At 59.9% G+C, this 21,835-nt stretch overlaps 1 protein-coding gene across 1 annotated transcript; it reads left to right on the forward strand.

Annotated features, from left to right (window-relative positions):
* Window positions 1-508: 508 nt before the first annotated feature.
* Window positions 509-20,759, forward strand: PLK4 (polo like kinase 4). The gene is made up of 16 exons (XM_038748429.1): window positions 509-538; window positions 2,949-3,044; window positions 5,735-5,830; window positions 5,993-6,107; window positions 7,025-7,994; window positions 8,740-8,840; window positions 11,721-11,956; window positions 14,420-14,524; window positions 16,784-16,892; window positions 17,058-17,207; window positions 17,916-18,049; window positions 18,144-18,241; window positions 18,514-18,643; window positions 18,929-19,084; window positions 19,997-20,103; window positions 20,581-20,759. Exons 1-16 carry the CDS (start codon window positions 509-511, stop codon window positions 20,678-20,680), a joined length of 2,733 nt encoding a protein of 910 aa, XP_038604357.1. The 3' UTR covers window positions 20,681-20,759.
* The last annotated feature ends 1,076 nt before the right edge of the window (window positions 20,760-21,835 follow it).

Raw genomic sequence — 21,835 nt, forward strand, 5'->3', positions numbered from 1 at the left:
ATTGAATGAATGAGTGAAAAGGGAGCGCCCCCCACGGAGTACCCGTGCGCATGCGCAGCCTTCGGGAGCCGCGGTGGGGGGGGGCGCGCGTGCTCGGCTCCGGAGCGCGCGCCGGACCGGAGAGGGTCCTCGCGCGCATGCGCAGCCTCCGGGGCGCGTCCTCGGCGCCGGAGCGAGTCCTCACGCGCATGCGCCGCCTCCGGGGCCCCCGGGAGGGGGGGCGCGTCCTCGGCTCCGGCGCGCGCGCCCGTCCGCGTGACGTCACGGTCAGCCTGGCTCCCGCCGAACGGGCGGGATTTTCAAAATGGAGGCGGGGAGGGGCCGTCAGGGGCCCCGACGCCCAGCGCCGCCCCGGTCCTCCTCCTCCTCCTCCTGGTCCTCGTCCTCCTCGTCGTCCTCCTCCTGGTCCTGGTGATCGCCCTGACCGCCCGGAGCGGCGGCAGCCCAGCCCCATGGGCCCCGAGCCCCACCGCCGACCGCCGCCGCCGCCGCCGCCCCCGCCCCCGACATGGCCACCTACATGGGCGACAACATCGAGGTAACCGGCACGAACCCTACACTCACCCACTCAGTCAGTCAACCAACCGTCTAGACTGAGCGCCTGCCGCCCGCACAGCACTGGACTAAGCGGTTGGGAAGTCCAAGTCGGCAACGTAGAGCTCCCGGCCTTTGTCTCCCCCTCACCTCCCTCCCTCCCTCTCTCCTGTCACCACTTCTCCCTCCCTCCCTCCCTCCTCCCCGCTCCCGTCCCCCCATCTCCCGCTCCGTCCTGTCACCTCCCCCCTGTCAGCCCGTCTCTCCCTGTCTCCCTCCTGTCCCCCCCCCAACTCCCCTCACTTCTCTCACGCCGTGTGTCTCTTTCTCTCCCCCCTCCTGTCACCCCATCTCCCCCTCATTTCTCTCTGTCCCCCTCCCCTGTCTCCCTTCCACTCTCCCTCCCTCCCGTCTCCCTGTCCGTCCCGTCACCTCCCTCTCCCTGCCTTCTTCCTGTCACCCCGTCTCTCTCTGTCTCCCCCCCCCCTTCCCTCCCGTCACCTCCCTCACCTGCCTTTTTCCCGTCACCCCGTCTCCCTCTCCGTCCTGTCACCTCTCTCACCTGCCTTCTTCCTGTCCTCACCCCGTCTCCCTCTCCATCCTGTCACCTCCCTCACCCTGCCTTCCTCCTAACACCCCGTCTCCCTGTCCGTCCCATCACCTCCCTCACCTGCCTTCTTCCCATCACCCCGTCTCCCTGTCCGTCCCGTCACCTCCCTCACCCGGCCTTCTTCCTGTCACCCCGTCCCTGCCTCCCTCCCTCCTGTCACTCCCATCTCCCCCTCACTTCTCTCACCTCGTGTCTCTCTCTCTCCTTCCCTCCCGTCACCCCTCCCTTCCCTTCTTCCTGTTACCCCCGTCTCTCCCTCTCTCCGTCCAGTCACCCCCATCTCCCCCTCACTTCTCTCACCCCGTCTCTCTCCCTGCCTCTCTCCCTCCCTCCCTCCCTCCCGTCACCCCGTCTCCCCCTCCCTTCCTCCCTCCCGTCCCCCCATCTCTCGCTCCGTCCTGTCACCTCCCTCCCCCTGCCTTCTTCCTGTCACCCCGTCTGTCCCTCTCTCCCTCTCTTCCTCCTGTCACCCCCACCCCCTCCCCACTTCTCTCACCCCGTCTCTCTCCCTCCCTCCTGTCACCCCGTCTCTCTCTCTGTCCCGTCACCTCCCTCACCCTGCCTTCTTCCTGTCGCCCCGTCTCTCTTCCCCTCTCCCCCGTCCGCCCATCTCTCCCTCCTGTCACCCCGTCTCTGTCCCTCCTTCCTGGCAGCCCCCCACCTCCCCCTCACTTCTCTCCCCTCCTCTCTCTCTCTCCTCTCTCTCTCCCCGTGCCCCCCTCCTGTCACCCCGTCTCTCTCTCCCTCATCACCCCCATCTTCCCCTTGCTCTCCGTCCCTCCTGTCACCTCCTCCCCCGTCCCTCCTTCCTCTCACCCCGTCTCTGTCTGTCTCTCTCCCGTCCCCCCATCTCCCCGTCTGTCTGTCTGTCTGTCTGTCTCTGTCTCTCTCTCTTTCTCCCCCTCCTTCCCTCCCCGGGTCTGTGTCTCTGTGTCTCTGGGTGTCTCTGGCTCCCGCCCCCGATCCCCGCCCCGGCTCCCGCCGCTCGGGCCCGCCTGCCCGGCCCCGGGGTGGGGGGTGGTCCGTCCGTCTGTCTGTGTGTGCGTGTGTGTTTATGTGTGTGTTTATCTGTGTGTGTTTCCTTGGTTTCCCCGGTTTCCCGGGAGCGGCGTCCCGACGCTCCTCACTGAGGCCGGGCCCCGTCCCCGTCCCGGTCCCCGTCCCAGCGGCTGCGGAGTCTCTCGGGCCTGAGGATGCGGACCCCCCGCGCCCCCAACCCCCTCCCCGGAGCCCGACCCTACCGCATCCAAGTGCGCCCACCCCCCACCCCCCCGACCCCCGGGCGCCCCCGGCTTCCACCCCCCGCCCTCCCGCCTTCTAGCCTCTGGGCCACTCTTGCTCCTCTTCCCCCTGCATGCACCCCCTTCCCACTGCGCCCCTGCCCTCCCCCGAACCCCCATCCTCCGCCCTTCTCCCCACTCCCTGCACCCCTTCTCTCCCCGAGCCCCCCATTCTCCGACCTCCTTCCCCACTCCCTGCACCCCGTCTCTCCCCGAGCCCCCATCCTCCGTCCTTCTCCCCACTCCCAGCATCCCCTCTCTCCCTGAGCCCCCCATTCTCCACCCTTCTCCCCTACTCCCTGCACCCCTTCTCTCCCCCAGCCCCCCATCCTCCGCCCTTCTCCCCCACTCCCTGCACCCCTTCCTTCCCCCCGCGAGCCCCTCCTGTCCTCGAGCCCCATGCTTCCCTCAATCCCTCAGGTGCCCTGTGCCACCCCTTGCCTGACTGCAGGCCCCCAGCCCCCCAATGCCCCCCCCCCCCAGCCCGCCCACCGGCCCTGAAGGTCTCCTCTTTCCACCCCAAGGACTTTAAAGTGGGGAACCTGCTGGGGAAGGGCTCCTTCGCCGGTGTCTACCGAGCCAAGTCCATTCACACCGGCCTGGAGGTGGCCATCAAAATGGTAAGCCAGACCCTCCCCCTGCCCATGGGATCCGTTCATGAGGACCTGCCGACTTGGGGGTGGAGGGGTGGGGGGAGACCCCATACAGAAGCGGGAGGTCTGTCCGCAGCCGGGGTCAAAGGCTGTCCCAGCCCCCAGTGCGGTGGGGACCATCTCATTGATCTTGGGTCCGCCTAGGCCCTCCAGTCACCACCTCGAGGCATTTATTTATTGAATTGTTTATATTAATGCCCGTCTCCCCCTCTAGACCTTCAGCTTGTGGTGGGCAGGGAATATGTCTGTTTATTGTCGTATTGTCCTCTCCCAAGCGCTTAGTCCCATGCTCTGCACTCAGTAAGTGCTCAGAAAATAGCACTGAATGACTGACTGGTAGTGACAGCGGGGGCGATAGCCCTGTAGCCTGGCTCCACGGCTGTGGGGGAGGAGGAGAGGAGGAGGTCAGCTTACCTCCCGGCCGGCCAACCTCACGGACAGATTCATGCTATTTATCTGGGTGTCCTATATGGCCCTGAACTACTTTGCATGTGCACAGTGGTCAGTCAGTGGTTCCGTAAGCTCACTGTGGCAGGGAATGTGTCCATTTATTGCCGCATTGTCGTCTCCCAAGTGCTTAATACAGTGCTCTGCACACCGTAAGCGCTCAGTAAATACGATCGAATGAATGAATGAAGTCATTGAGCGCTTGCCGTGGGCAGAGCACTGCACTGATTTTTTTTCAAGATTTTTTTAAGCACTTACTCTGTACCAAATACCATTCTAAGCACTGGGGTGGGTACAAATTAATCAGGTTGGACACAGTCCCCGTCCCTCCTGGGGCTCACAGTCTAGGAGGGAGTGCGGATATCCACATTTGACAACCGACCTTCTCTGAGGTCCAGAGAAGCGAAGTGATTTGCCCGAGGTCACAGAGCAGACAAGCGGCAGAGCTGGGATTCGAACCCACGCCTTTTGACTCGCCGGCCCAGACTCTATCCACTACGCCATATTAGTTTCATGTGTAGAGCGATCAGTCACAGGTATTTACTGAATGCTTACTGGGGCAGAGCACCGTACTAAGCGCTACAATACGACAATTGGTAAACATGTTCCCTGCCCCCAGTGATTTCACAGTCTAGAGACGGAGGTGGACACTAATATAGACCTTAATATAAATTTAAAAATTACGGCTATGAGTGCTCTGGGGCTGGGGGCTGGTGGCGAATAAAGGGGGACAACCAGGATGACACAGAAGGAAGCGGGAGAAGAGGAGAGGAAGGCTTAGTCAGGGAAGGCCTCTCGGAGGAGATGGGCTTTCACTGAGGCTTTGAAGGAGGGGGGAGAGTCATGGTCTGTGGGATTTGAGGAGGGAGGGCGTTCCGGGCCAGCGGCAGGACGCGGGCGAGGGGTCGGCGGCGAGACGGGCGAGATGGAGGCACAGGGAGAAAGTTGGCATTCCAGGAGCAAAGTGTGTGGGTTGAGTTGGAGTAGGAGAACAGCGAGGTGAGGTCTTAGGGGGTGAGCCGAAGATTTGCCCCTCTAACGCCAACCTACGCTCAGTAGCTCCATCGATCTTTTTCCGGGTCGTGTCTACTGATTCCAGGGACGTTTGCTTTTCCTTTCTTGAAAAGAACTGGGCTATGACTTCTTATGTGCCAAGAACAGTGCTTGGCACTCAGTAAGCACTCAACACATACCGTCATTATTCTCTGGGGGCATGTTCAACTCATTTTTTGGCCTCCTAGGTCCTGAATTTTGAGTCCTCAATATTTTTTTTAACTGATATTATTTATCAAACGCTTACTGTGTGACAGTCACTGTAGTAAACCAGAGTAGATGCGTGGTCTCTGGGCTGGACACAGTCCCTGTCCCACAAAGAGCTCGCAGTCTTAATCCCCACCATACAAGTGAAGTACAGAGAAGTGAAGCGACTTGCCCAAGGTCACCCACAAGACAAACGGTGGAGCCTGATTGTCCCGACCATCATCATCATCAATCGCATTTATTGAGCGCTTACTATGTGCAGAGCACTGTACTAAGCACTTGGGAAGTACAAATTGGCAACTTATAGAGACAGTCCCTACCCAACAGTGGGCTCACAGTCTAAAAGACCAATCTATCAGTGGTACTTATTGAGCACCTGCTGTGTGCAGAGTACTGTACTAAGTGCTTGGGAACGTACAGAACACCGGAGTTGGTAGCCACAGTCCCTCCTGACTTATGCCTCTAGATATATCCCCCTCTAGACTGTGAACTCACTGTGGGCAGGGAACGTGTCTACCCAGTCCGTTCTGTTGTCCTTTACCGAGCGCTCAGTCCAGTGCTCTGCACACAGTAAGCGTTCAATAAATGCGAATGACCTGCCAGATGGACAACAGCCCAGAGGATTTTCCAAGACTACCAGTATTCAAAGTATTCAGCGTTTTTCCGTGTGTCCTCCCTCTAGACTGCCAGCTCCTTGTGGGCAGGGAACGCGCCTTCCAGTTCTCTCCCAGGCGCTTGGTACGGTGCTCTGCTCGCAGTAAGCGCTCAGTAGATATCATCGACCGATCGCAAAGCGCCGTACTAAGCGGTGGGAGGGACGAGGAGGGTGAGAGTTAGCTGGGATCCCCCACCCCGGGGAACTTCTGGTCTAAGCCGGGGCTCTGACGAGGCATTCCGGCTGATGTCCAAAATGCGGTGGCTCGAACCCGTCTCCCGTCCGGGCCGTTTAGATCGACAAAAAGGCCATGCACAAAGCGAAAATGGTACAGCGGGTGCAGAACGAGGTGAGGATCCACTGTCAGCTGAAGCACCCCTCGATCTTGGAGGTGAGTCGGAATTGCGGGGGTCCATCCATCCGTGGTATTTATTGAGCACCGGCGGTGTGCGGAGCACTGTACTAAGCGCTCGGGAGAGGGTGACGCAACCTAAGTAGGAGGCGGGCACCCCGGGGGGTTCATTAGCGAGTCCCTCTTGCGCGGCTGTTCCAGCTCTACAACTACTTCGAAGACAGCAACTATGTGTACCTGATCCTGGAACTGTGCCACAACGGGGAGATGAACAGGTACCTGAAGAACAGAATGAAACCTTTCACCGAGAAAGAAGGTACGCCCACACTTTGGTTTATTTTTGTATTTTGGTACTTGGGAAGCGCTTACTGAGGGTCAGACACTCTTCCAAGCCCCTGGAATAGGTACAAGTGAATTGGATTGGGCACAGTCCCTGTCCCGCGTGGATCTCACTGTCCGTGTAGGAAGGAGAACAGGAGAACTGAGGCCCAGAGAAGTCAAGCGGCTCGCCCGAGGTCACACAGCAAGCCTGGCATCTCCTCAGAACGGAAGAAACGCCCCGGCTGTTAGGATTCTGATGGTTATACTAGTTGTGGTGCTTTTTTTAAAAATGGCATTTAAGCACTTACTATGTGCCGGGCGCTGGGTTAAGCGCTGGGGAAGATCCCAGCCAATCCCATTAGACACAGTCCCTGTCCCACCTGGTGGTCGCAGTCCCCAGGCCCCATTTGACAGAGGAGGAAACTGAGGCCCAGAGAAGTGAAGCGACTTAACCCAGGGTCCCCCGGCCGACAAGCGGCGGAGTCAGGATTAGAACCCACGTCCTTCTGACTCCTGGGCCTGTGCGCCGGTCACTAGTCCACGCTGCCGTTGAGCGCTCGCTCTGCGCCAGGCAGCATCATAAGCGCCTGAGCTCATGTCGTCGGGCCCGCTCTCTGTACCCCACGGGGCTCAGGGTCCAAGTGGGAGGGACACCAGCCATCCGCTCCCCCTCGGTCGCCCTAAGCCCCGAGAGGCGGAGCGGCTCTCCCCGAGGCGGCCCGGCGGGCAAGGGGCAGGGGGAGGGATTAGAACCCAGGACCTGGGACTGCCAGGCGCGGGCCCTCGCCACCGGGGCCGTTGAGTCCGGTCGGCTTTCAGGCGGCCCGTTTTGTGGCGCGCGGTGTGCGTGTCGGGGGGTCCCTGGCCGCTGAGACGGGGCCCCCCCCTGTTGTCCCGCCCACCCGCCCGCAGTCCGGCACTTCATGCACCAGATCGTCCGGGGGCTGCTCTACCTGCACTCGCACGGCATCCTCCACCGCGACCTCACCCTGTCCAACCTGCTGCTCACCGGCGCCATGAACGTCAAGATCGCCGACTTCGGGCTGGCCACCCAGCTGGCCCTGCCCCACGAGAAGCACTACACGCTGTGCGGCACGCCCAACTACATCTCGCCGGAGGTGGCCACGCGCAGCGCCCACGGGCCGGCGGCGGACGTGTGGGCCCTGGGCTGCCTGCTGTACACCCTGCTGGTGGGCCGCCCGCCCTTCGACACGGACTCGGTGCGCGCCACGCTGGGCCGGGTGGTCCTGGCCGACTACCGGCTGCCCGCCGCCCTGTCGGCCGAGGCGCGGGACCTGATCGGCCGGCTGCTGCGCCGCGACCCCGCCGCCCGGCCCGGGCTGGCCGCCCTGCTGGACCACCCGTTCCTGGCGGGCGGCCCCCCGCCCGGCGACGCGGGCGACTCGCTGGACAGCGGCCACGCCACCCTGTCCACCACGGCGGCGGCCGGCTCGTCCGGGGTCAGCCTCAGCGGCTGCTCGCTGGGCCGGAGGAGGCTCCTCCTGGCGGGCCCGCCCCTCCCCGACAGGATGACCTTCCGCCCCGCGGGGATCTTCTCCTCCTCCTCCTCCTCCGCGGACGGCCGCCACGACCGGCGGGGAGGGGGCGGGACGGGGGAGCGCCCGCACTCGCGCTACCTGCGGAGGGCCCGCTCCTCCGACCGATCGACCCCCGCCCGGCCCGGGGCCGGCCCGCGGGCGGCCGAGCGCTGGCACTCCCTGGAGGAGCTGTCCGGGGTGGGCGAGCGTGGCGGGCAGGGCTCCCCGGCCGGCAGCGCCCACCGCGAGGACGATGACGACGACGCCGCCGTCCTGCGCCTGTTCGGGGAGCTGGACGTCGGAAGCCGCGGCTCCCGAGAGGCTCCCGGGGGAGACCGAGGCCGGTGAGAGGGTCCGGCGGGGGCTCCGGCGGTCTGGGGCGCGTTCCCCGGAGAGGGCGGACGGCGGGGCCCCCGGGGTCACGGCGGGTGGAGGGTGAGCAGGGTCCGGGGACGCGGCCGACGACCGAGCCTCGGGCTCCAAGATGCCCCTGACGGCTTCCGCCCGTCCCCGGCGTTTGAGGAGCGGAGTGACTAAGCCCCCCTTCCCTGTTCTCCCGCTCCTTTGATTCCTCCCCACAACCAGTCCCGCACCACTTATGTCTAGATCCGTAATTTCATTTATTTCTATTAATGTCTGTCTCCCCCTCTGGACCGTAAGCTCCTGGTGGGCCGGGAATGTGCCTGTTTATTGCTGTATTGTGCGCTTTCTAGCGCTTGGTACAGTAAATGCGATTGAATTGAATTGAGACTTCAGAATCCTCCAGAAGCCTTGAGCTTCCCCACCTCGGGCCGGCCCCTTTCTCTCCGCTCCCGGCCAGAGGGGTGGTGGTCCCACGTTGTAGGACGGCGGCCCCCTCCCTGCCTCCACCCCCGCCCCCGTGTCCGAGAAATTCAGTTTCCTCATTGTATTTAACCCGCCCGGGGGACTTTGTGCCTCCCAACTCGGTCCACTTGAGAAGTGGACCGATCCAGCAGGGTTTTCTTCAGATATGTTGCCCCAGGGTGCGTATAGAGGAGCAGGGGTTTTGGGGGATTGCTTTATGGCGATCGTATAGGGTTTTGTCTTGGGTTTTTTTTTGGTTTTTAGCTCCAGGCAACCCCACACCAGGCCGGCGGCCTTTCCCGGCCCAGACGGGCCGGACCGCTCGGAGACGGTGCAGCAGTGGTTTGGGAACCTGAAAGCCGAAGGTGAGTGGCGCGGCTGGGCGCGGATGGGCGGAGACCCTCCCCAAAGACTCGTAGGAAGAATTGGCCTGTTTAAGCATTCGCCCAAGCACCGTGCCTCTAGACTGTAGGCCGTAAGCTCCCCATGGGCAGAGGGTGGGTCTGTTATATTGTGTTCTTGTCCACTCCTCACACTTAGTACAGTGCTCTGCACCCAGGAAGCGCTCAGCGAATACAGTCGACTGGCTGTCTGACTCAGCCAAACGCCGGGTACCTAGGGTATCATCAGGTCGAACACGTGGGGCTCAAAGTCTAGGGTAGGAGCGAGGAGTACAGGTGTCGAATCGCCCTTTTATACGTAAGGACACCGAGGCCCAGAGAAGTGATGCCATGTGCCCGAGGTTACACAGCAGGCAGGTGGCGGAGCTGGGACGGAAGACCGAGTTTTCCAACCGTCGCCGGCCCCGGCCCGAGCCGTTTCCCGCTCCCTTCTGCCCTTCGGGGCGCGGCCCCGGGGTTCCCCGCCGCGAGACCCGAGGGGATGGACCGGTAGCCCAGAAAGCCGCCCCGCCCCACCCACGGCATACGGTGGGCCATCTGCCCCTGCTTCCCGGAGGGCCCTTAGCCAGCGGCTCCTCTGCCCAGGGCCCCGGGCGAAGGGGACGGGAACGCCGCTGCCGGCCCGGGGCTCAAAGGGAGCAGGATGACGGGGAACTAAGGAGCCCAGACGGGGAGGCGGGACTGGGGAGGGACCGGCACGTATCCCGTTACGTCTCCCACCAGCTGTTTAATGAGCCTGGAAGCCAGCCAGCGGCTTACGGGACGGCCATTCCCCCCAGGAGCCTTGGCGTCTGCCCTTTCCAGCATCCCTCGGGCCAGCTGGTGCTTTACTCTGCGGTCGGGTGAGGGCGGCTTTGGCTCCAGCCGGAGCCGCTGTGGACATCTCCTCGGTCCTCCCGCCACCCGGGGAGTGGGTGCGGGCGGGGTGGGGGGTGCGAGCGGCAGGGAGCCATTAGAGAAAGTCACTGGAAACGGGTCCGCCGTTCCCCCCCACCAGTGCTGTGAGCTGTGCTGTGAGTCTTTTAGACTGTGAGCCCACTGTTGGGTAGGGACTGTCTCTATATGTTGCCAACTTGTACTTCCCCAGCGCTTAGTACAGTGCTCGGCACACAGTAAGCGCTCAATAAATATGATTGATTGATTGCTGGACGAGCCCTGGGACACAAGTGGTTTTTGTCCAGTGAATGACCAAAGTGCGTGGTGATGTGCCCAATGATGGGGACGTTCGCTACAGTGAAAACAAAATGGCAGGAGGAGAGCAACTCATTTACTGAGCACGTCCCTCTCCTGCACTCATCAGTTTTGGCTCCGTCGGTCGGTCCATCGTATGTATTGAGCGCTTACTCCGCACACAGCTCTGTACTAACCTCCTGGGAGAGGATAATGCAACAATACAACAAAGACATTCTCCGCAGACAACGAGTTTACAGACCAGATGACAGTCCGGCACATCTCTGGACTGAGCACTTTCATTCATTCACTCATACTTATTGAGCGCTTACTGCGTGCAGAGCAGTGTACTAAGCGCTTGGGAAGTACAAGTCGGCAACATAAAGAGACGGTCCCTACCCGACAACGGGCTCACAGTCTAGAAGGGGGAGACAGATAACAAAATACTAACAAAACACATAGACAGGTGTCAAAGTTGTCACAGCACTAGGGAGAGATGATACAACAGAGTTGGTAGTCACGTTCCCTGCCCACAACAAGCTGGCGGTGGAGAGGGATCGTACTCGCCCAAGTGCCTAGGACAAGGCTCCAACAAGTCGGTGCTCAGTCGTACTTATTGAGCACTTACTGTGTGCAGAGCACTGCACTAAGCGCTTAAATGCCATTAAGGAGGACGATAAAGGGCCTTCCAAAATTTTTCGGTGCCAAACGTGGTTTCATTTGTATATTTAAATGGCTGCACTGGTATTGAAAGAAGTATTTATTCGATTGTATCTATTGAGTGCTTACTGTGTCTAAAGCACTGTACTAAGCACTGGGGAGAGGACAATACAACAGTAAAGTAAATGCCAATGTGACTTTTTTAGACCTGGAAAATGTTAAGTCTCTGGATACAAGTCTTGGGAAAAAACGAAGTGATTCTACGTCCCTGCAGATGGTCATTTATTGGTCCATTTATTCGCTTGTATTTATTGAACGCGGACTGTGTGCAGAGCACTGGGCTGACCCACCTCATCCCACCCCGGCCAGGGCACTTGTAAAATTACCGTGGGGTGAAACTCGGGGCCTCGTTAAAAACTTAACGACACCCCTCCCCGGGGCCGAAAACGAGGAGGTTTGTGCTTGGGGCTCCGAGCCTGACGGGAGCGGCGGGAGGCGGGCGGGGGCCTGGGGTCCGCCGGCGCCGTGGGGCGATCCCCGGTTGTGGGAATTTCAAAGGGCAGAGACCGAGGGAAACTAAGAAACTTGCTTGGGGCCAATGGGGGAGGGTTTGTTGGTTTTTTGGGGTTTGACAAATCAAGCTACTAACACTTTCCCGAAGTTTGTTCCCCGTGCCAGGTTTTGGGGTGCAGGAGGATGAGGGGGGACAGGGAGAGATTGCGGCTGGGAAGCAGCGTGGCTCAGCGGAAAGAGCCCGGGCTTTGGAGTCAGAGGCAATGGGTTCGAATCCCAGCTCTGCCAACTGTCAGCTGGGTGACTTTGGGCACGTCACGGCACTTCTCTGTGCCTCAGTGACCTCATCTGTAAAATGGGGATGAAGGCTGTGAGCCCCCCGTGGGACCACCTGGTCACCTTGTAACCTCCCCAGCGCTTAGGACGGTGCTTTGCACGTAGTAAGCGCTTCATAAATGCCATTATTATTATTATTGTTATTGTCTCCCCGTGCCGTTGCAGCCGGCCGCCTTCGAGAGGAGCCCCCCACCGAGCCCCCCGCCGCCAGCAGAGAGTGTCAGTGCCCCCCGGCCCCGGGCGGCAGCGGACCGGCCCCCCGACCCCAGAGGGACCCGCGGGCCGCGGGGCGGGACCAGCGGCCGGGGCCGGCTCGGGAGGGCCGCACGCCGCGGGGCGTCGCGGCCCCGCTGGACGCCCACCGCCTCAAACCCATCAGGCAGAAAACGCGCAGGGCCGTGGTGAGTACCCGGGCGGGCGGGCGGCCATCAGGGGAAGTGGCGTTTCGGACTTCCAACTCTCAGCTCCCCGCAAGTCGGACCTCGGCCTTGACGGTAGTCAGTCGATCGGTGGTATTTATTGAGCGCTTAACGTGCACAGAGCACTGGACTGAGCGCCGGGGAGAGGACAGTAGAAGGACGTAGCCCGAGTGGCGCAGCTGTTGTCGAAGAGGGAAGCAGCGTGGCTCAGTGGAAAGAGCCCGGGCTTTGGAGTCAGAGGTCGCGGGTTCAAACCCCGGCTCCGCCAGTTGTCAGCCGTGTGACTTTGGGCAAGTCACTTCACTTCTCTGGGCCTCAGTATCTCATCTGTCAAATGGGGATTAAGACTGTGAGCCCCCGTGGGACAACTTGATCACCTTGTGACCTCCCCAGCGCTTAAAACAGGGCTTTGCACATTGTAAGCGCTTAATAAATGCCTTTAAAAAAGAAAAAGAAGCAGCATGGCATAGCGGCTAGAGCCCAGGACTGGGAGTCAGAAGGTCGTGGGTTCTAATTCTGGCCCTGCCCCTGATCTGCCGTGTGACCTGGGGCAAGTCATTTCACTTCTCCGGGCCTCAGTTCCCTCACCTGTGAAATGGGGATTGAGACTGTGAGCCCCACGTGGGACAACCTCCTAATCTTGTGTCTACCCCAGGGCTTAGAATAGTGCCTGGAACTTAGTAAGTGCTTAACAAATGCCATCATTATTGCTGTTATTCTTAGAAAGAGAAAATAGCGTTGGATTCGGGCTTCCGGCTGAGTCCGTTTTCGTTTGTGCCCATCTCACCTCCACACACCAACGCCATCCACTCCCCCCGGCCTTAGACAGGACCACCCCGCCCCAAACCACCGCAGGCGAAGCCCCACGTTGGCAGCGGATAATAACAGCAATAAGAATAATGGCATCTATTAAGCGCTTACTATGTGCAAAGCACTGAGGAGCAGTGTGGCTCAGTGGAGAAGAGCACGGGCTTTGGAGTCAGAGGTCATGGGTTCGAATCCCGGCTCCTCCACCTGTCTGCTGTGTGACCTTGGGCAAGTCACTTAACTTCTCTGAGCCTCAGTTCCCTCATCTGTACAATGGGGATTAAGACTGTGAGCCCCATGTGGGACAACTTGATCACCTTGTATCCACCCCCAGCGCTTAGAACCGTGCTCTGCACATAGTGAGCGGTTAACAAATGCCATCATTATTGTAAGCGCCGGGGAGGTTACAAGGTGATCAGCTTGTCCCACGGGGGGGTTCACAGTCTTAATCCCCATTTTACAGATGAGGGAACTGAGGCTCGGAGAAGTGAGGTGACTTGCCCAAAGTCACACAGCTGACAAGCAGCAGAGCCGGGATTTGAACCCAGCGCGGCCTAGTGGGTAGAGCCCGGGCTCTCCTCCCGGCTCCGCCGGTTGTCCGCTGGCTGACTCGGGGCGGGTCGCTTCCCTTCTCTGGGCCTCAGTTCCCTCACCTGTAAAATGGGGACTAAGATCGTGAGCCCCCTGTGGGACAGGGACCGTGTCCGGTCTGACTAGATTGTATCTACCCCAGCACTTAATACAGTGTCTCCACATAGTAAGCGCTTAACAAATACCATTTCAAAAATGCAGATACCGTTTCAAAAACATAGATCGTCAGCATGAAGACCAGTCGGCAAGCAAACCCTCCGTACAAAGAATTACGGCTCTCGGGGCGACCCTAAACCCCGCCGTTTAAGACGAGTGGGCGAATCCGACCTTGGGGATTTCTGTGGGTTTTGGGGGGATTTAGTCTCTCCTTTCTAATCCTCCTGTTTGTCTCCAAGCCCTCCTCCCCGCCCCACCTCCCCATCTGCCAGTGGCTGAAGCGATTAGCTGGTTCCCGCCCCCGTCCCGCCCCGACCCCCCATCATTTTAAATCCTCACTTCTCAGCCGCGGGAGAGTAGGGGCAGGGCTGACTGACTACCGCGGGGGCTCGCCGTGCCCGCTTCTCCCCCATCGCGTCCGTCGGGTTCGGCATTCCCCCAGACGCCCGCCATGGTGAGGAGTGGAAAACCCTGAGCCGTGCTATTTACTGAGTGCTCCCTGAGTGCGTGCAGAGCACCGTACTGAGCGCTGTTTCGACCAAGTCAGTAGAGACGTCTTCGCCCGCCAGGAGCGTCCGATCTCGAGGGCCTTGGTGCAGCCTAAGCGGGAGAAGGGCCCGCGATGAGCCCGGCACGGCGGGGGTGGCTTCAGAAGCAGGGTGGCCTAGTGGGTAGAGCCCGGGCCTGGGGATCAGAAGGTCGTTGGTTCTAATCCCGGCTCCGCCACCCGTCTGCTCTGTGGCCTTGGGCAAGTCACTTTGCTTCTCGTTGCCTCAGTTTCCTCATCTGCCAAATGGGGATTAAGACTGAGAGCCCCAGGTGGGACGGGGGCTGTGTCCAACCTGATTGGATTGTATCCAAGCACCTAACTGATACCACAATCCTTATCAGGTGAGCATCCTGGACACGGAAGAGGTGTGCGTGGAGCTTCTCAAGGAGCAGGTCTCCCAAGAACACGTCAAGGAAGTGCTCCGCGTGTCCAGCGACGGCAGGAAGGTAATCTGGAAAAGAGCGTCACTCTTCCGTTCGGGCGTGGGAGCCCTCGGAGGGGCCGGTGGGCCGAGCCCGGGCCGGGGTATCAGAGGACCCGGGTTCTAATCCCGCCTCTGCCTCTTGTCCGCTGGGTGACCTTGGGGGAGTCACTTTGCCTTCTCCGGTCTTCAGTTCCCTCCACCTGCTTAGCGGTGATTTAATACTTGCTTTCCCTCCCACGGTCTCTGGGCTCTGAACCGATTGTGGGCGGGGAATGTGTCTGTTGTATCATTGTAATGTACTCTCCCAAGCACTTAGTACAGCACTCTGCACACGTAAGCGCTCAGTAAATACGACTGATTCCTTGCCTAGTCTGTGAGCCCCAGGTGGGACCTGAAGATCTTGGATCCACCCCAGCGATTAGTACAATGCCTGGCACATAGTAAGTGCTTAACAAATACCACAGTGAGGATGATGATCACTAATAATAAATCATCATCATCATCATCATCAATCGTATTTATTGAGCGCTTACTGTGTGCAGAGCACTGTACTAAGCGCTTGGGAAGTACAAGTTGGCAACAACTTGTAAATAAATCCAACTGATTGTTTCTGAAATGGGTACAGGAGAATTCAATGTACAGGCAATAGCGCACGCCTTTCCAACCGCAGGAAATGACAACGTGGAGTGGCGTGCCGAGTGTACTCTAATAGCAGTGATATTAAATGTGGTATTTATTAAGCACTTTCTACGTGCCAAGCACTGCCCTGAACACTGGGGTAGATATAAGATAATCAGGTCCCACCTGGGGCTCAGAGTCTAAGTAGGACAGGGACCGCGTCTGATCCCAGGTTATCCTCCATCTACCCCAGTGTCAGTCGGTTGGTCAGTCGTATTTATTGAGCACTTAGTTTGTGCAGAGCACGATACAACGCGCTTTGGGGGGTCCAACAGAACAGCATGACAGGCACATTCCCTGGTCACGGTGAGCTTCCAGTCTAGAAGGGGAGACAGCTGTTAATAGAAATAGATCAATTACAGATGTGGACGCAAGTGGTGTGGGATTGGGGGCGAGGGGTGAATGAAGGGAGCAAGGCAGGGCGACGCAGAAGGGAGTGAGAGAAGAGGAAAGGAGGGCTTAGTCGGGGAAGGCCTCTCGGAGGAGGTGGGCCTTCAATAAGGCTTTGAAGGCAGGGAGCCTGAAGTTCTGTCGGATATGAGGAGGGAGGGCATTCCAGGTTTTGTACGGCGCTTGGCTTGTGAGAAGCCCTTAGCAAAGATCGCCACTGTCGGAAGTATAATAATTGTCATTCGGAAACATCTCTCTGGCCCCAGTGGAGGGAACAACTCCCCTTGGAATAATAATGAGGGCAGGTATGACGAGCTTACACTGCGCTAAGCGCCGAGGGAAATGGGGTATAACCAGATCTCCGTCTCTGACCCGTGTGGGGCTCGGAAGTGGCTCTTGTTTGGATTAAAATAATGGAAGCGAACAGTCCTCGCGGTTGCTGTGGAGGACCTTTGGATGTGCCGAGTGCTAGCGCTGTGCACTGGGGTTGGATAGAAGCTGATCGGGTTGGACGCGGTCCTGGTCCCGGGCGGGGGGCGGGGGTGGGAGTTGAAAAAAACAAACCTTTGAAATGTTTATCATTCTGTCGTCCTCTCCCAAGTGCTTAGTCCAGTGCCCGGCACACGGTAAGCGCTCAGTAAATATGATTGACTGACTGAAATGTTCCCGAAGATACCTCTCGGAGAAGGTGTGATGGTCCTGTAGACTGGAAGCTCGTTGTGGGCAGGGAACGTGGCCGTTTATTGTTGTAGCATACACGCCCAAGCGCTCTGCACACAGTAAGCGCTCAATAAATAGGATTGACTTGACTGAAACGTCCCTGAAGATACCTCTCATAGAAGGCTCTAGACTGGGAGCTCATTGTGGGCGGGGAATGTGTCTGTTTACCGTTACATTGTCCTCTCCCAAGCGCTTAGTACAGTGCTCCGTCCACACTAAGCTCTCAGGAAATACGATTTACTGACTGACTGGTGGTGGTCAGGGGCGGGTCATGGGGACCCGGCGAGCCCAAGAGCCGGGTCCTAGTTGAGGTTGGCAGGAGCCCGTCGTGGTCACCTTGGCACCGTAGGCTTTGAAGCCCGGGGTCGACCCGTCCCCCTACCCAGCCGTCAGTTCCCGGTGTGTATTGAGCGCCCACCGTGCGCGGGGCAACGTCCCGAGCGACCGGCCCTGACGGGGCTCCCGCTCTCGCATCCTCGACGCGTGCCTTCAGGTCACGGTGTACCAACCCAACGCCGGGAGGGGCTCCGTCCTGGGCCCGCGGCCTCCGCCCCTGCCCGCGCCGGCCGATCTCGCCCAGTACAGCTTCGACGGGCTGCCAGGTGAGCCGGGGGGAGGCTGTCCGTTGGGAAGACTGCCGGCAGGATTTGCAAATCCCTCGTGGGCCGGGCTTTAGAGTCCGGGCGGGACGTGAGTCCGGCCACTCGAGGTGGGGAGGGGGTCCTAGGGCTGACGGCCATTCCCGGCGCGGCGGTTCCCGGTTGCAGAGAAATACTGGCGCAAGTACGAGTACGCCGCTAGGTTCATCCAGCTCGTGCGCTCCAAGACGCCCAAGGTCACCTTGTTCACCCGGCACGCCAAGTGCGTCCTCATGGAGAACGCCCCCAGCCCGGATTTCGAGGTCTGGTTCTATGACGGTGAGTCCCGCCTCTGCGGAGACCCTGTTTTTTTTTGGGGGGGGAGGCGGTCCCGTCGGCACCCCAAGCACCCAACGTCTTGCAGGGACGGGGAGGGAGCCCCACCTCACCCGCCCACCCCGGCGGAAGCTCGGAGGAAGGGGCCAGTAGGATGTGAGCCCACTGTTGGGTAGGGACTGTCTCTATATGTTGCCAATTTGTACTTCCCAAGCGCTTAGTACAGTGCTCTGCACATAGTAAGCGCTCAATAAATACGATTGATGATGATGTTGGGGGCCCAGAAGCCGCGTGGTTTAGTGGAAAGAGCCCAGGTTTGGGAGTCAGAGGTCATGGGTTCTAATCCCGCCTCTGCCGCTCGTCAGCTGTGTGACTTTGGGCAAGTCGCTTCACTTCCCTGTCCCTCAGTCCCCTCGCCTGTAAAATGGGGATGAAGGCTGTGTGCCCCACGAGGAGCATCCTGATGATCTTGCATCTCCCCCAGCACTTAGAATGGTGCTCGGCCCACAGTGAACGCTTACCAAATGCCATCGTTATTATTATCATTATTTGTTCTTGAGATTGAGGGGCGGTTTGCTTTCTCATCAGTCAAATGCCTGTTTTGTGGGGGGGACCCCTCTTCCGGCTGTCCCGATTCGGGGGAAGATGGGACGGGCAGGGGGAGGTGGGGAGCCCGGCGAGAGGCCAGGAAGTGAAATTTTCCCCCTGCAGGGACCAAGATCCGCGAGGCAGAAGGCTCCACTCAGATGACGGAGCCGTCGGGACGATCCTGGGTTTTCCGGGGAGAGAGCGAGGCCGTCCGTCCTGAGCCGGAAGCACGAGTCTACATGGACCATGCTGACGAGGTACCCGGGATTCCCGGGGGCGGTGCCGGGCTGGGTTGCCGGGGGGAATGGGCGGCCGGGGGGTGAGGACGGGACCCGAGCCTGTCTCACGCAGGGCCGGCGGATCTGCCTGGCCCTGGAGTCGCTGCTTTCCGAGCAAGAGAAGCGGAGCGGCGGCTGCGGCGTCCCCTTCTTCCCCATCGTCGTGGGAAGGTAAACGGGGGCGGGGGGCGGAGAGGCCCGGCGGGGGCCACGGCTTCTATCCCCGGCTCCTCCGCTGGTCTGCTCTGTGACCTGGGCCAAGTGACTTCACTTCTCGGGGCCTCAGTTCCCTCCTCTGTAAAATGGGGGTTGAGACCGTGAGCCCCACGTGAGGCGGGGACTGGGCCCGACCCGATTTGCTCGTATCCCCCCCAGTGCTCGGTATAGTGCCTGACGTACAATAAGCGCTTAACAGATTATGATTCCTGCCGCCGCCTCCCCAGGAAACCCAGCCAGTTGGAGTCCCTGAAAACGCAGCCATCGGGGCCGGGCAGGTCGCCGCAGTGCTCGGCGGGCGGGGACGGGGTCACCTCCCTCAGCCAGGGGCCCGGCGGCGGTGGCGGTGGCCCCGTGGTGAGTCGGACCCTCCTTCTCCTTCCCCCGCTCCCGCCCCCAGCTCGTCTGCCCCCCGCGTGAGGGGTGGCTCTCGGGATTCCCCAACTGGTGGCCCAAGCCCTTCTGGGGTTTGCGTGCGCTCACGGAGGGGCGGGAGGCGATGAAGGACAACACCATGAAATCTGCCTCCGGATGGGATGGGATTTGGGGGCGGGGGCCGCGGGGCGTGGTTTCTCCCGGGCCCCACCAAGGCGGCTGGACTCCCCCGGCCCGGGGCTGAGCGTCCGGGGCTCCTTCTCCCAGGCGGCGGCCAACGAAGGGTCGGGCTCGGCGGCCGGAGCCCCCGCCGCCCCCGCCACTGCCGCCTCCGCCTCCTGGCAGGCTTCCCGGGACTGCCCCCCGCCCTCGGCTCAGCTGCTCAAGTCCGTGTTCGTCCAGGACGTCGGCTGGGCGTCGCAGGTCAGCGGCCGGGGGTTCGGCCTGGGAGGGAGCGTGAAGGCCCAGAAGCCCTGCCCTCAGACCACGGGCGGCGGGGACAGGGCACGATTCTTAATAATAATAATAATGATAGCATTTATTAAGCGCTTACTATGTGCAAAGCACTGTTCTAAGCGCTGGGGAGGTTACAAGATGATCAGGTTGTCCCATGGGGGGCATTCTCTCTTTTCCCCTCCTCCCCACACCCCTCCTCACCTCTCCCCAACTATTAGCTGTTTCGCTCTCTCTCTCTCTCACGTTGTCCCTTCCTCATCTCTCCCACACACTCCCAGCTCCGCCGCATGTCTGCTGTGTGACCTTGGGCAAGTCCCTTAACATCTCTGAGCTTCAGCTCCCTCCCCGGTAAAATGGGGATGAAGACTGTGAGCCCCCCGTGGGACAACCTGATCGCCTTGTATCCTCCCCAGCGCTTAGAACAGGGATTTGTACAGAGTAAGCGCTTAACAAGTGCCATCATTATCCAGCGCTTAGAACCGTGCTTTGCACATAGTAAGCGCTTAATAAATGCCATTATTATTATTTTTGGATATTCTCTAGCTCTCTTGCATGCACGCATGCACACACACACACACACACACGTGTCCCCTTCCTCACCTCTCCCTGATTGGGTGTCTTCTCTCTCTCTCTCTGTCACACACATGAGCACACAAAATCCTCTTGCCCCACATTTGGGTTCAGGCACGCTCTCTCTTTCTGTCTCTTTGTCTCTCCGTGTCTCTCTCAGAAGCCCCCTTCCTCACCAGTCCCCTCGTCCTGCCCTATTGTGGGTGTATGTTTGGGGCACGGGGAGGGCATTGGGACCAGCCAGGGGTGACTGGAAGCTTCCTCTCCCATCCTCATCACCGTCTCTCCGTCCGTCCATCCGTCCCCCAGCTTGCCAGCGGAGCTGTGTGGGTACAGTTCAACGACGGGTCGCAGCTGGTGGTTCAGCCGGGCGTCCCGTCCGTAGTCTACACGGCGCCGGGGGGACAGGTCACCAGGTGGGTCCAGGGGGGAACCGGGTGTGTCCGGGCTGCCTGTGGGCCTCTCGGGATCCCCTAAGTCAATTAATCAATCAATTGTATTTATTGAGCGCTTACTGTGTGCAGAGCACCGGACTAAGCGCTTGGGAAGTCCAACTTGGCAACATAGAGAGACAGTCCCTACCCAACAGCGGGCTCACAGTCTAAAAGGGGGTGACAGAGAACAAAACCAAACCTAGTAACAAAATAAAATAAATAGAATAGATAGGTACAAGTAAAATAGAGTAATAAATCTGTACTAACATATATACAGGTGCTGTGGGGAAGGGAAGGAGGTAAGATGAGGGGGATGGAGAGGGGGACGTGGGGGAGAGGAAGGAAGGGGCTCAGCCTGGGAAGGCCTCCTGGAGGAGGTGAGCTCTCAGTAGGTCAGAGGCTCACGCTTCGGTGGGCCGGGCCTTCCTTCCCCCGCCCACGCCCCTCTGCGCCCCCCAGGTACGGCGAGCACGACAAGCTGCCCGGCCCCATCAAGGAGAAGCTGCAGTGCCTGTCGTCCATCCTGCTCACGTTCGCCAGCCAGGCCGGACCGCGCTGACCGGCCGGGGGCCCCGGGCCGCTCCGCACAAAACCAAGGCCCCCGCCGGGAGCCGGGAGCCCGGGGTGGGGGACGCCCCGATCCCCGTCTGCCCCGTGGCCGCGGGGGTCGGGGGTGGTCTGGGCGCCCGCAACCGGGGCGGGGGCTGCCCTCCTGGCGTGGGCGAGCGTGACGCGCAGCAAGTACAACTTGGAAAAGAGAACCGAGCCATTATGTGCAGGCGTGGGACGTGTTTTTTTAGTTTCCACTGCTCAGAAAAGGATGGGAATCATGGATTAAGCCACTCACTGTGTCGGACTCTGTGGGCCTGTAAATAACATGAATGTGTGTGTGTGTGTCTGTGAATATGAGAATATGAGAACGCCCGAGTAATATATGTAAAAAATGTACAGGTTTTATATCCGCGCATATCTTTATTTTTGTAGTATGAACTGTTTTGGATGGAGTTGCCCGACGAGCCCATTTTATTAAAAAAAAAAATATGTAATGGCAGTAAATGCAGTGGTCAGCGCACCCGCCTGCCTTTGTGGAGTTTGGTCGCCTCGGGGGCCGGAAGGAACCGGCTGCCCCTGACCCCCGGCCCCAGCGGCCCGCTGCCCGTCTCGGGAGGAAGGGGCTGCCGGTGGAGAGCGGCGTGGCGGGAGGTGGGGGGGGTCCATCAAAGACGGGCGGCGAGACCCCCAGGTTGGCGGCGGCGGGGAGCAGCTTGGAGCTAATTGTGTAGCAACTACCCTGGCGCTTAGCACGGTACCGGACGGTTCAATCCATCAGTGGTATTTATTGAGCACTTCGTGCGAGTAGAGCACTGTACCGACTGCTTGGGAGAGGACAGTGCAACAGAGTGGGCAGACGTGTTCTCTGCCCACACTCTATCAATGGTATTTGTTGAGTGCGTCCCGTGTGCAGGGCACTAGACTAAGCGCTCGGTAGAGGACAGGCTGACACAGGGGGTTGACTGTCTTGAGGGGGAGAGCGGCTCCCCCAGTTTGTATCGGTCGTGCTTTTAGGGTGGGTTTTTCCTCTTCAAGGTAGAGCTCCGGGGTAGCCGTGAGCAGTACGCGCGGCGAGCACTGTTTGATCTCCCCCGCCCACCCCTGCCTTGAGAAGCGCCGAAATAGCTGGCCGGCGGTGATCCCCGGCACCCAACGCCGGGAG

This window comes from Tachyglossus aculeatus, chromosome 6 (assembly GCF_015852505.1).
Source record: "Tachyglossus aculeatus isolate mTacAcu1 chromosome 6, mTacAcu1.pri, whole genome shotgun sequence".
Taxonomy (NCBI): Eukaryota; Metazoa; Chordata; class Mammalia; order Monotremata; family Tachyglossidae; genus Tachyglossus; species Tachyglossus aculeatus.

Excerpts from the sequence above, each read along its gene's own strand:
- PLK4 (XM_038748429.1), top strand. The coding sequence starts at position 509 with ATGGCCACCTACATGGGCGACAACATCGAG. Across the intron at positions 3,045-5,734 it reads TGGAGGTGGCCATCAAAATG|ATCGACAAAAAGGCCATGCA; the intron begins GTAAGCCAGACC and ends CGGGCCGTTTAG. Across the intron at positions 11,957-14,419 it reads AGAAAACGCGCAGGGCCGTG|GTGAGCATCCTGGACACGGA; the intron begins GTGAGTACCCGG and ends AATCCTTATCAG.